General features: G+C 34.0%; 1 protein-coding gene across 1 annotated transcript in view; it reads left to right on the plus strand.

Moving 5' to 3' along the window:
- LOC136033310 (chondroitin sulfate proteoglycan 4-like) overlaps positions 1 to 14,768 on the plus strand; it is a gene marked incomplete in the record, with an annotated part of 437,436 nt that overhangs the window by 386,387 nt on the left and 36,281 nt on the right. The window contains 1 exon segment of the mRNA XM_065714084.1: positions 8,996 to 9,270. Within this exon segment, the coding sequence (XP_065570156.1) occupies positions 8,996 to 9,270 (275 nt within the window).

Below are 14,768 nucleotides of genomic sequence, written 5' to 3' on the forward strand. Positions count from 1 at the left end.
GATATTAATGAAATTTGATCTTTGGAAGGATCTTGTAACTCAGATCCCTCTTTCGAAATCCCGACCGGATCCAGTTTCATTGGGGGAAGCTGAGGGGGAGAACTGGAAATCCTGGAAAACGCATAGAGTGGAGAGATGGGGATGAAACTTGGTGGGCTGAATAAGCAAAAGTCCTAGATACGTGATTGACATAGCCAGATTGGATCTGCTCTCTTTGGGGAAGATGGGGGGGGCCTAATTCGGTAATTCGGAAAACTTAGAAAAAAAGAGGTATTTTTAACTTGCGATCAGGTGATTGGATCCTAACAAAATTTGATTTTTGGAAGGACCTCGTGTCTCAGAAATATTTTTTAAATCCTGACCGGATCCAGCGACATTGGGGGATTGGGGGAAGTTGGGGAAGAAACTAGAAATCTTGGAAAACGCTTAGAGTGGAGATATCGTGATAATACTTGGTGTGAAGAATAAGCACAAGTCCTAGATACGTGATTAAAATAACCAAACCGGATTGACTCTCTTTACGGGAGGTGGGGGGGGGAGTAATTTCGGAAAAAATAGAAAAAATAACGAAGAGGTGATCAGATCTTAGTGATACCTAGGAGGGTCTTGTGCTTCAGAGCTATCATTTAAAATCCTGACCAGACCTGGTGACATTGGGGGAGTTGAAGGAGGAAACCGGAAATCTTGGATAACATGAAAATTGAGGTATGTTTATCTCAAGAATGGGTGATCGGATCTTAATGAAACTTGATATATAGACGTATCTTGTCTCTCAGGTGCTCCATTTTCAATTCGAGTTGGATCTAAGGACATAGGGGGGCGGAGGGGGGAACAGAAATCTTGGAAACAGGAAATCTTGGAAAACACTTAGAGTGGAGAGATCGGGATGAAACTAGATGGGAAGAACAGCACAAGTTTGAGTTACATTATTGACATAACTGGACTGGACCCGCTCTATTTGGGGGAATTGGGGAGGGGGAGGGATTTCCAGTACTTTGGCGAGTTTATTGCTTTAGGACGTGCTAGACGATGGAAATTGGCAGGTGCGTCAAGGACCTGCACAAGTTTACTTGATAACAGTCGTTTCCCCAATTTGACAATCTGCGGGGCTTGAGGGAGAGGAAAAATTGAAATAAATGATGTATTTTTAACTTACGAATGGGTGATCGGATCTTAATGAAATTTGATATTTAGAAAAAACTTGTGTCTCACAGCTCTTATTTTAAATCCCGACGGTATCCGGTGATATTGGAGAGAGTTGGAAGGGTAAACGGGAAATCTTGGAAAACGCTTTGAGTGGAGAGATTGGGATGAAACTTGATGGGAAAAATAAGCACAAGTTCTAAATACGGGATTGGCATAACTGGTCTGAATCCGATCTCTTTGCGGGAGTTTAAGAGGTTAATTCGGTCGCAAAGTTAATTCGGAAAAATTAGAAAAATTGAGGCATTTTTAACTTACGAATGGGTGATCGGATCTTAATGAAATTTGATATTTAGAAGGACCTCGTGTCTCAAAGCTCTTATTTTAAATCCCGACTGTATCCGGTGATATTGGGGGAGTTGGAGGGGAAACGGGAACTCTTTGAAAACACATAGAGCGGAGAGATTGGGATGAAACTTCGTATGTAGAATAAGCAAATGTCCTAGATACGTGATTGACATAATTAGACTGAATCTTCTCTCATTGGGGGAGCAGGGGGGTTGTTAATTCGGAAAAATTATAAAAATTTAGGTATTTTTAAATTACAAACGGGTTACCAGATCTTAATGCAGTTTGATATTTAGAAGGAATTCCTGTCTCAGAGATTTTATATTAAATCTCGACCAGATCTCGTTAGATTGGAGGAGTTGGAGGGGGAAACCGGAAATCTTGGAAAACGCTAAGAGTAGAGAGATTGGGAAGAAACTTGGTGGGTAGAATAAGCAAATGTCTTAGATACGTGATTGATGTAACCGGACTGGATCCGCTCTCTTTGGGGGAGTTAGAGGGGTCCAGTGCTTTGGCTAGTTCGGTGCTTCTGGACGTGCTAGGACGATCAAAATTGGTAGGCGTGTCAGGAAGACTGGATAAAGTCGTTTTCTCTGATTCAACCGTCTGGGGAACTGAAGGGACAGGAAAAATTAGAAAAAATGAGGTATTTTAATGGACGAATGGGTGATCGGATCTTAATGAATTTTGATATTTAGAAGGATCGTGTGTCTCAGAGCTCTTATTTTAAATCCCTACCGATAATAAGCCTCTGATTTCCCTTTTAAATCAATTTAGTGATTCACAGAATTTGCTACACCTCATGCCATATGAGCTCATGGCTCTTGGCTCTTCCGACCTCGTCACATGTGCCGTATGAGCTCTTAGTTCCTGTTGTATTTTTTTTTGCAGGGACATTTAGTAAGCCTGTCGCCCAAGCTTATTGTAGCTGGTATAGAGTTCCGGGCTATGTGTCGTGAGGCAGGGTTACTGAGGTGGTTTCTCAGTTATTGATAACACAAAACAATATACATTTCTTGTAGAGTTGACAAATAAAGCGCTTTGGAATAATTTTTATAGTACAAATATAAAGAACTCTTTATAGTATTATAAATTAATTATTTAAATAATTAAATAATTAATAATTATAATTAAATTAAATAATTAATTTAATATAATTAAATAATTATTTAAATAATTAAATAAATTATTTATTTATTTTCAGTAAAGATCTAACTTTTGCTTAATGTAACAAACATATCAAAATAAAATCAGTTACCATATTATTGTTATTTTTATGTATAGACGTTGCTTAGACTGCGAAGAAAAAATCTGTTTTCGTTTAAAGTTTTAAATTGGCTCTTAACTTCCATCAGAAAAAACTTTCGTTTAAATGATTAGCGTAAAGATGGTGGGAGCAGCGCAGATGTTAAAAGCAGAATAGCTAGGGCTCAGGGTGTTTTTTCACAGTTAAAAAAAGTTTGGAAGAATAGAAAGATAAGTCAGCAAACCAAGATTAGAATATTGGAGGCAACAGTGATGGTAGTGGTCAAATATGGCTCTGAAGCATGGGCGCTCCGAAAAGTAGATGAAAATTTAATAGATGTTTTCCATAGAAATTGCCTACGGATTGTTCTGGGTACCCGGCTGACTGACCGTATTTCAAACAGTAGGTTGTACGAAAAATGTGGTTCAATACCGCTTTTTAGGGCTATAATGAAAGAAAGGTTGAGATGGCTAGGCCATGTTCTGCGGATGAAGGATGACAGATTACGAAGATTGTCCTTTTTTGCCAGCCATCTGAGGCTACACGGAAAGCAGGTTGTCCTTGTCTGGGTTGGGAGGATGTCATAAATAAAGATCTAAAGGAAATAAGAACTTCTTGGGAGGGTGTAAAGAGGGAGGCTTTGAATAGATTAGGCTGGAGGAGGAGTTTGTGTAGCTGTATTGGCCTCAGGCGGCTTGGTGCTGTAGTGAGTTATTAGTAGTAGTAGTAGTAGTAGTAGTAGTAGTAGTAGTAGTAGTAGTAGTAGTAGTAGTAGTAGTAGTAGTAGTAAAGAGTTTCGTTAAGGAATATTACTCCCCTATCATATATTTGATTTTTTTAAAATTTTAATGTTGGTATTTACTTTCTTTTAGGAAAATTTAGTTTTTTGCATATATGCCTCTGGGAACATCAGTGTCCTAGAGCTTGTAGTTTTACAAAGCTTGTAAAAGCATTTAAAAGCTTGTAGTTTTATAATTCTGTACAACTATGGAGTCATGACTCATCTTAAAACTACAAAAACGTAAATATATCTATTTTTCAAGAAAAGCTGAGTTTTGACAAATTTTTCAAAACCTATCAAAGCAAATTGTCAAAGCATTGTCAAAGCAAAGCGTATCTTTGCTCCAGTTTTTAGATTAATTCGTTTATCGGTGCTACAAACCATTTTTTGCTCTCAAGAAAAAACTGATTTTTTCCATTATACCTATACCACTATTTACTCATGGGTTAAGTTGCTCCAATTTACGAGTATTAAATAACAGTGAACTATGGCAAAAACATGGAAATATATAATTTGGGCTATATATTCGCACACTAGGGGGGGGGGCTAAAGTGAAATACTTTTAGGAATGGTACAATTAATCCTAAAAATATTAGCTTACATCATTTGTCAAAACTCAGAATTCAGAAGCACGCTGAAATTGACTTACGAAATTTATATGTTTTCTAACCCTTCTCGTATAAATTTCCGTAAATTGTTATTATTTTTCAGTGATAGAGACAACGGAAAGTATTACTGTCCCATCTTTTACATAGGCAAAAAGTTCGATAAAAATCTTCTGAATAAAACATAAGACATACAATATAACTAGCTGTTCCTTTCAAAATCTGAAAAGAAAAAAAAAGTTATGTATCCATAAATTTGACCTGGAAGTGTCAGCCGTTGCTTTTTGAATTTCTTACAGCCTTTTACCGTTTTTTGATGTGAAATGGCAAGTCTTATCACTTGCTGTTCATTTCTAAACGTTAAAAAGAAAAATGTGTATATAAGCATGACCTAGATATGTCAACAGCTGCTTTCTAGATTTTCTTTATCTTTACCAGTTTTTGAGCTTAAAAAAACAAGCATTAAAGAAATACATACTTTTACTGGGAAGTCTTCCATGTCAGGCTGGTTTCGGGGAAGCAAAGGGAGAAAACTGTAATGAAGAATGATAAGCGTAACAACTAGTACGCTTCATCTATAAATACAAATTATTTAAAGGAGCAAGTTATATGACAAAAAATGTACAAAAAAAAGACAAAAATGACAAAAAAAAGTTTTGTCCTTTCTTACCAAAAAAGACAAACGAAATACATGTGGTCCCTTTTTTATGTAGTGACAGCGCATATTTCATATGCTTAAAGCATTCTGTGTACAACATAATTTCTAGTATTTATTTTGTAAACAGAAAACAAAGCAAGAAGAAACACATTCTTATTAGTCAAATAACTAAGTGACTAAACCATATTTTAAAACACTCTTTCACCAATAATAAAAAGTATTTCTGAGCCTTACCTTAGACCTTAATTCCTCCAGAGTCGGCAGTTACACGGAGGGTGTCAGTGTGTAGGCCCTAATCTTTCCTTAAGTGGGCCGCTGCACAGACGCCCTCCAAAACTTGGAATAAACTCGTCTGAAAGGCTCTTCTGTCATGCCCAGGGAATGTGTTATTTGTTCTTCCATGGTGACGTGTGCCTTCTAATTACCACTGAAGCAGCATTTTTGGAAGTCTATGGCATGCGAAGGGTATGTCCAAAATATCGCCATTTTCATTGTCTTACAACAGAGACGATGTCTGGCTGGCCCGTAGGGGTACGGATCTCATCATTGCTGGCATGGTCGCTTCAGCTTATCCTTAGGATCTGGTGAAGACAATTATTCTCAAAGGCGGTAACTTGTTACTCCTCCTCTGCAGCTAACCTTAGGAATTTCGTAGAGTAACTAAATCAACTTCTTGCTCGCGAATATCTTATTATTAAGCTAAAACCAATTTGTTTTGTTTTTTATTTCTTTTTCCGTCAGAAAAACTTTTTATCATTATTAGGTACTTGTATGATCTACACCCTACCGCTCTAGTTGTTCATTCATTAACGCATTGCAGAACCAGTTTTTTTTTAAGTTTCTTTCCGCTTAGCGTGAGCCAAGACAAAGCGAAGTGAGAGAATGGACGGAAAACGTATATTTTGTGCTATATATTTGCACATTAGTGGTAGGGGTAGAGGTGAGGTGTCGGACAGTGTGATTTTAGAAAAAAGTTCTTACTACATAACATAAAGAATAATTATACCTAATATATTAGGCATGCAAACCCGCTATATTCTACCCCCCCCCCCCCCCCCCAAATGCAAATATATAGCCCAAATTAAAATCATCGCTTAAAAATTTATTAATTTTGGATTCTTACTGAAGGAAATAAATTTAAACGATTTTAATTCTAATTTTCAACATAACCTTATACTTCCAAACTAGGTCTCTTAAAATTTGAATTTATTATTTTCCCGCTTAATGTGCTTTAATTTTGGGCTCTTCTCAAAACGCTCAAAATTTTTAACCAAAAATCCTCAATATTTCTTAGTTAGGTAAAGTAATAGAATGTCTTCTTATTTGTAGATTTTTTTATTTATTTTTAAGCCAACCTTTTTAAAGGAGAAACAATGTTTGCTATCTAGGAGTTAAATCTATTAGTTTTCTAGAGTCTAGCAAACTATCTAATAACATTACAAGTTGTCTAACAGAACAAAAATTCATAGCTTTTCTCTCTTGGGAAATCCAAAACGATTAGAAGTTTAAGTGAAAAATCTCCATGATAAAAACTGAAATAAAAAAGACTGCAAAAAGCGACAAAGTAAACAAAGGTTCAAATAATGAAGAAAATAGAAAACCTAAGGAGCATTTTGTTTAGTAGCTGGTGTTCATTTTTTGAACGGCTCCACTGGAGATAAATTCCAAGCATAATTACTTCATAATTCCATAAACTTAAATCAGAGAGAAAGGGAGAAATTATTTTTGCATAATTCCGGGTAAAAAGTATGCTTTGATTTTTATGGTTTATGACATATATATATATATATATATATATATATATATATATATATATATATATATATATATATATATATATATATATATATATGCGTGTGTTGTATATATATATATATGTATATATATATATACATATATATATATATATATATATATATATATATATATATATATATATATATATATATATATATATATATATATATATATATATATATATACATATATACATGGCTTACATTAAGAGGTTGTTACAATTAAGAGGTTGTTTGACTATTTGGTCGTTTCCTATGAAATAATGATGGCGAATGCGAAAATGAAATTGAAAACCTAATTTTTACGTGGCCAAGTACCTCATTTTACCTAAAATGGCTGTGGAAATTGACCTAATTGCTTGGCTCCCTAAAATTTGCTCCTTTGAGCCAGTAAAAAGGAATATAAGTTATATTCAACCTGATAGCTTGTTTCTGTATAAAATTTTAAGACAGAAATAAGAAGCGAAAAGTTTTGACTAGCAGTCTTGTTTAAAAGTAGTTCCTCTGTTGCTCTGTGCTTTAGTGTATTATTTAACTCTAAAACCAATTGAACTTTGTTAGGATGTTAAGTATGGGTAACGTTAAATTAATAAGGTTTGTTAAGTTAATTTAGGTTGTCTAGCTTGCCGGACGCCGCTAAATATTCTTTATTTATTTACTTTACACCACATATTCTTTACTTACTTTACAACCAACAAATACTCCATAAACAAAAAAGAAAAATTTTAAAACAAGAATGGGTCTATGGCCAGTAGGAAGAAAGAGAAGAATAATTATACGATTATTTTACCATTATCAAACAACATTACGTATATGAAAGGGGCTACCCCTCTTCAACACCTCGCTCTCTACGCTGAAGTTTGAATTTTTCCCAGTTCTTTAAAGATGACTCCCGAAACACAACAGTCGTTAAATTAGAACAATATGCTTTTTTGAAAGCACAAAAAAAAAATTTCGCGTAAAGAGCAGGGGCAGATGTTGAAGCAGCGGCAGCCGTTTCAGTTCTTATTACGTTTTAATGTTGTTCCTTACTTTCAGTTGAAAATTCTTGTTTTTTTTATTTAATGTAAAAAAAAAGGACTATCTTTTTAATAGTGTTAGGTTGGAATCAAGGTTAATGTTTAGTTTTGCTTTTTATCACCTGTTTCAAAATTCAAGGAAAGAAAATCGTATAGAAGATGATTTTGTACCTAACTATATTTCATGTTTTTTTTTTCGTATTTAGCTGTATCCACCTGTTACTAAGAAATTGAATTTAACTATCAAATAGATAAAATTGAATATGCTACATAATAGATGAGGTTCCAACAGAATTTTAACTTTGACATTTATAACTACAATTTAACTAATAATTTTAACTGGATCACCAATTCTAAGAGCCCAGTACTCGATTGTAGCACATTGCCTTCTGTATATGTACCTTCACCTTAAGGCAGAGTTAAAGGGGGGATCTCTGTCTGTCAAGGTGGCCTTACCTCACCGTCTTTATTTAATAACTCTGTTTTACATTCTGTTAATTTTAGTTGTACTTACCCTGGATTTAGTTTACATTTGCAGATGATGTTTTGAATTTACACCGTAGCCTACTTATAGTGGGCATGAAAACACGTTTCATCAGCTTTATTATGAATATAAAGATACTGGACTCAAAATCTTGGATATCTTGGAAGATATTGGACTTTCTTTCAAAGTAGAAAAAACTACTGTTGTAGCTTTCAATTTTAAACAGACAAATGGCCCTATTTTTTTTATCTTTAGCCAATGCTCAAGTCCCTCTTTCTCAAAAATTAGTTTACCTTGGAATACCTATTGGAAAAAAATATGAAATAAACTGTGAAGTTATCCCTCTAAAATTTGGAAGAAAAATTGAGAACTGCTTATGCTTCAATTGTATCTAATATTAAACACAAGGATAAATTGAATCTTGCCATGATTTATAATAGCCTAGTTGTACCTCATCTCCTTTCTTCTTGTCCAGTTCGACAGTTTTTTAGTGAACGTTAGAAACTATCTGTTCGTAGAGTATTTTTTTCGTTATGCTAAATTCCTTATTAGTTACTCTCCTTGGACTGGAAATAGTTACTTAATGAATAAATTCCTCCTAGTTTCGTCTATATGTGTTATTAATAAAAGGCTGCAAGATTTTCATTCTTCTATGTTGATTGTATCTCATCCTTGGTCCGCATTGTTTATTTGATTGTCTCCTGGTGTTATTTGATTTGTATTTATTTATAGCTTATTTTTTTTTTTTTTTTTGTTTAATTCCATTTTAAGGGCGTTACGCCCTCTTTTTTTGTAAATGATGGGTTATAAATAAATTGAATTGAATTGAACTAAAGAAAGTGGTGGTTCAGTGATAGGGTGGTGCGTTTCCCATTAGATTTTCTCTGTTTCTTTTTTGTCACTTTGGTATTTCAGGCATAACCACTCTCCAAGGGCTGGTCCTGAACATGGAAATTATCCCAAAAATAATATATTTGTCAACCCGCATCCTTCATGTAAGAGAAGGAGGAAAATATGCGTTAGTACCAGAGGATATTACTGCATTGACACCGTATTATGGAGAAAAAATTACTGAGTTTCTTGTTCTTGAGCCACCATCAGCTGGAAGCATTCGAAGTCTACCCACGCACGAGTCAGTTCCATTAGTTAGGTCCTTCAGTCCAAAACAATTAAATGAAAGTAGGATTGTGGTAAGCTCTTATTTTTCATCCCCTTTTATTTTTGCCTTAAAACAGGTGTTTCAAGTTTTGAACATTTATAAACGTATGAGTTTTCTGATTTTATTGTTATTAAAAGAACTTCAATGTACTAAGAACAGTGAAAATAACATCCGCTTGTTTGAACTAATTTAGCAAAGGTGTACACAGTCATATATGTCTTAAAGAAAAAAAATGGGATTTATTTCTAATGAAAACGATCTCTATATGCAGCTATGTAGATTTTGGTAACAGAGCCTAAGAACATATGGCACCAACTAGCATAAGAAGCTGGAGATTTTGGTAGCAGAGGGTGCCATAATAAAAAAAAATTTTGATAGAAACCAGCATACCGAGCCTAAGAACATGTGGCACTAAATAGCATAAGAAGCTGGAGCTTTTCTCTGAAGGTGATGCTATCTCTGTGAAGCAATGTAATGCTAATATCTGAGTTTTAACATATAAAAAGTGTTGTTAAATTTCACTCGTTTATTTTTCTATTTATTTTAACGGTTCAACATGACAACACTGGTGAAAATGTGAGTCTGTAATAAAAACTTCACAACTTTCAAACATGTATTCATGTATGAATAGACCTAAGATACGTCCACTGAGCAAAAAGCATTCTTATTTTTATGTCTTCGGTACGTCAACCATCAGATTGAGAAGAGTCACTTTGGAACCATCATAGTCGTATGATAGATAAGGCTGAAAGTGATTATTTTTCAATGAGGCTACGGGCAGTTAAGTAAAGATTGAAGGTTATTAATTTGTTGTCAAATTATCAACTAACAATATTTGGTAGATAGTCTCTGTTAGCTTCTGGAAACAGGAGTGTTTACTAAAAAACAATCTTACCAAACAATCCTCGGAAACGAATTGATTGGCTGGAAATTATAAAAGTAAAAGTTCGGAAAAAGAATTGCTGTAAAAACTGCTTGAAACTGGTCTTAATGAAAGGAGATTCTATAATTTTAGTAAAAGTAGATTTTGCTGAATCTAGATAAGGCTAGCTATAGTTAAGCTTAATTTATCGGATAGCTTGCTAAATCCGCCTAATTCAATGGACGTTTAGGAAGCTAATAAAAAATATTTGTGAACTACATGAAATTTAAGAAATCATGGATTTTCCATCATTTTTTTTTTATTGAAACTAATAATTCTACTTAGCTGTACTATCTATTTTTGCATATCTAATTTCAAATTTTGACTATTTTTTTCAACATCGATCCTATTTGTTAGATTTGCTAATAAAGTTTGATAAAAAATGATTTTCAGCTCCTAGAAATATAATCTTAGTAAAAATTACGAAGTAACAATATACGATAGGACTGGAAAAAGGCTTGAAAGAAAATTCAAAAGTCAGATAAGTTGTTTTGATCAACCAGGTTTGATTTGTGGCCACAGTCTGGAAATACTGCTTTTTTTTAAGAAAAATTTAAATAAAATAAAAGTAGCGCCATAAGGTTCCTCATTTTAAACACATTCCAAATATTATGATAGCTTTTGTGATTATGCACCCCATCCCCTCTGCTGTCCCGCACGTAGCTCTAGAATATATAACAATCCAAAAGAAAACACTAAAACACAAATATGTTGCATATTTCCATCAATTTTATTATCATGTTTCCTTTCATTTTTATACACTTTATAAATTTATTTAAACTAATATAATGGTAAATTTTTCGCTCAATCACAAAGATAAATTAAAGACTGTGGAAAAACCTATCTAGTTCAACGAAGGACCTAGGGCGTATTACCAGGCTGAACAAAGGAAAAATATATTATTAGGGCTATATATGGAACGAGAAGGAGGTTTGCGGTGGTATGCACTGTATTATATAGAAAAAGAGCATGAAATAAGGAATCTGATGTTTCTTTTACATTTTTTTACTTTTTTTTACTTTTTACTTACCTTTTTTTTACAATTTGTGACTTTTACTTTATTGAGATATTTTCTTTAGATAAGTGATAATTCTAGGCAGTTACTGATCTTTCTTACCCCTATTTTTAGTTTCGAAAGCTTCAAAATTTTCATTCATCATGTTAATGGATCTTCTTTTAATTGTTCAAATGCTGATGTAAAACTAGCTCAAAAAGAAAAATAATAAAAAAACATTATTAGAAAACAAATTATTTGTCAAAAAACCAAGGCAGAATAAAAAGGATGAATTTTAGCTAAGCTTAAGCGTGGTAAACGAGGCTTAGCTCGACAGTGAGGGGGATTCTGAGAATTGATCGTGTCAAATAATTTATTATTATGGATTTAGTAAAATGAAGGGGAGAACCTGCGGAATTTGAAGTTAGAAAGCGCAGGATATTCAACGCTCTTTAATCCTTAGAAATGTTCCAATCTATTAAACGACTATTATTAAAAAGTTTATAACAAATTTATCGATTGCATAGGCTTTCGAATTATATAGTTGTAAGTTATATAGAGTTATTATAAAATAATAATTTATTTTTAACCCACTAAAAAACAACAAAACAAACTTCAATATACACAAATATAATGCACAACTATTAACAGCAAAACAATTGGATCGGCGGGTGGAAACAACGCAGAAAAAAACAGCATTATCAGCTAATAATAATTTATTTTTAACCCACTTAGAAACAACAAAACAGAAGTGGAATCCAAGGAAAAAAAAAAAAAAAGAAACTTCAATATACACAAATATAATACACAACCATTAGCGGCAAAACAATTGGATTGGCGGGTCGAAAAAACCCAAAGAAAAAACAACCTTATAAGCTGAAACAACATCTAATGCTTCCGAATGACACGGAATGATCCGTAGCACAGCATTTACTAACAATATCTGTAGAACCGTATTATATAACTAAATAAAAAAAAAAATTTTTAACTGAAAGTAATGATCGAGATTAAAACTTAAAACAAAAAGAAGTTATTCTGTATTTGAAAGGTACTGTCCCCTCCTCAGAACCTCGCTCTTTAAGCTAAAGTTTTTGATTGTTTTAAAAATTAGAGTTAAGACAAAGAGTCAAACTTTAGCGTAAAGAGTGGGGCGTTGAAGAGGGGAATAAGATTATAATATTAGTGTTGTGGAGTATAATTAGACTGCTGGTAGAGAAAACTCTAGAATATAGAAGGAAGGCATACACTGCCTTTGTTGATTTTCGATCTGCTTTCAATACTGTCGACAGACAGTCACTGTGGCTGAATCTTCAATATGCTGGTGTACCTAAGAAAATTGTCAATTTGTTGAAAGAACTACACAATAGGACAGAAAGGTCTGTCATTGTAAATGGCTAGCTCTCATCACATTTTCAAATTAGAAACGGTGTTCGGCAAGCTGCACTGTTGCTCCAAAACTCTTCAACCGTGTCATGGACCATGTTCTCAACAAGACATTAATGGCACATCCGTTCGGCATCGATTCTTCTGGAAGAGTTTCTGTCAGCTATTGATTTCGCTGGCGAAGTTGCATTTATATGCAAAAATCTCACTGACATCAAAACTGCCCTGGAGACGCTAGCATATGCTGCAGAAAAACTTGGTTTAAATGTAAACTGGACCAAGACCAAAATATTTTCTGTAGACAAGACACATTGCATTCTCCTGACAACTATAGAAATATATGGCCAAGATTTTGAGATAGTAAAACAGTTCACCTACCTTGGCTCAATTGTTGGCTCTAACGAAAATATAGATGCGGAGATATCAGCAAGGGTGGCAAAGACGAACCCCGTTTTCGGTTGCCTGATGAGAACAATATTCCACAAACTACAAGTCAGCCGTCTCGCAAGAGCTCGTGTCTACTCTGCCTCGGTAGCAAGTGTTATTTTGTACTTGTCAGAGACTTGGCCTTCGACTCAGTGACAGATGGCGAAGGTATAAGCTGTCTAGACAAAACACCTTCATAAAATCGAAAGTGTTAGGTGTCTCGACAGGGTATGGAACACAGATAACATCTGGTCCTTTATATTACCACCCCTTTGTGAACAGCTTGAGTCCCGCTCATTACGTTGGTACTGTATTTTACTTCACCTACCCACTGAACCACCTGCCCGACTAATATTCGACTTTGATTCAACTGCAAACGGCTGGAAACGCCCCAGAGGTAGACCACGTATGAGATGGAAGGATATCATCCGCGATCAGCTCACAGCGTGGGAAATTTACCCCTGTGAAACTCCTACCCTCGCTCAAACCAGGCCACAGTGGTGACGACTAGCGGGGCTGACGTTCTGTTCCGTCTACACTTGTGTCCCTGCTAAGCAAGAGCTTTAAAGTAAAAGTAAAAAAAAAGTTGTGGAGGATGCATTTATACGTGGGAGGAAGAGTGATTAATAAATTTTAGTAGGTAATACAAATTTATTTGATTTAATCAACTTTTAGATTTATATATTGTGAAATGCAATGAGCAAACAAGGCATTTGCACTTACTAACTAACGCCATGCTGCATCAAAGCCAGTTTTTAGCATACGAGTTAGACTTTAGTGCAAGAAGTAAGAAGCTGATGGGGAGGCAGATATTTTCAATCTAAGAGCAATTTCTATTCATTTTATGATTGAACTTCAATATTTCATTTAATATAAAAATTTTGTATTTTAATTAAATTTTTAAAGTTGCGCACACCAAATGCTCATCCTAGTGGACGTGAATGTGACATAAAGAGACGTGAAATATATGCAAAGACAAAATTCAACTCCAATTCTAGCCAAACTTTAGAGGTGGCGTCGAACCAGTAGTCATGATTTACCACTGTCATGAACGAGTGGTAATGAGAAAATGACAGGAACGAGTGGTCGAACAAGTTGATGTCGTGTCATGACTGGTGCCTATTGACTCTATTAACTATTGACTATGAAGGTTCAATAGATACATTATTTAAGTTAACTAAGCCAATTAAGGAATAAAATGGAAAAAAGATAGATATAAACAAACCAAATCTGTAAATTCACCATTCCACATCAGTTGTAAGGTTGGTCTTAATCAACTCATAGATTATTTGTAACTTGTACTCAATTGTTTCATTTTCAGTTAAAAATATTGTTTTTCTAAGAAGAATTGTCTCCAAGACAGTGGGTCATAACAAAATAGCTTTAATTTAACTTTAAGTCCAGAAAACAAATTTCATGCAATAAAATTTTTCGCAAAATCAACCAGTTATTAAAATGCATCTGACCGTAGCTAAATCAATACTAGAGGAAACATAATTTATACATCAATAATCATGTTAGTTTCTATAGTTTATCAATATTTAATAATACCTAATTTTATAGCGATATCTTTAGTTATGACTAATAATTTTTAGATAGAAATTACTAATAACCATAGTTTATTTATGTGTATAGTTAAAAAATGATTTTCTTATCATACTCATTTCGTATATTTGTCTTTAAAGTAATAATAAGACCAAAAAAAGTAACTTTTTTTGCTCCATGGAGTAAAAGAGAATAGAGAATTAGGCATGGAGATAGAGCAGTTTACTATTGGTGAATTACAGTTCCAAATCGTAAAATG

The sequence above is a fragment of the Artemia franciscana genome, chromosome 11 (genome assembly GCF_032884065.1).
Source record: "Artemia franciscana chromosome 11, ASM3288406v1, whole genome shotgun sequence".
Lineage (NCBI taxonomy): Eukaryota > Metazoa > Arthropoda > Branchiopoda > Anostraca > Artemiidae > Artemia > Artemia franciscana.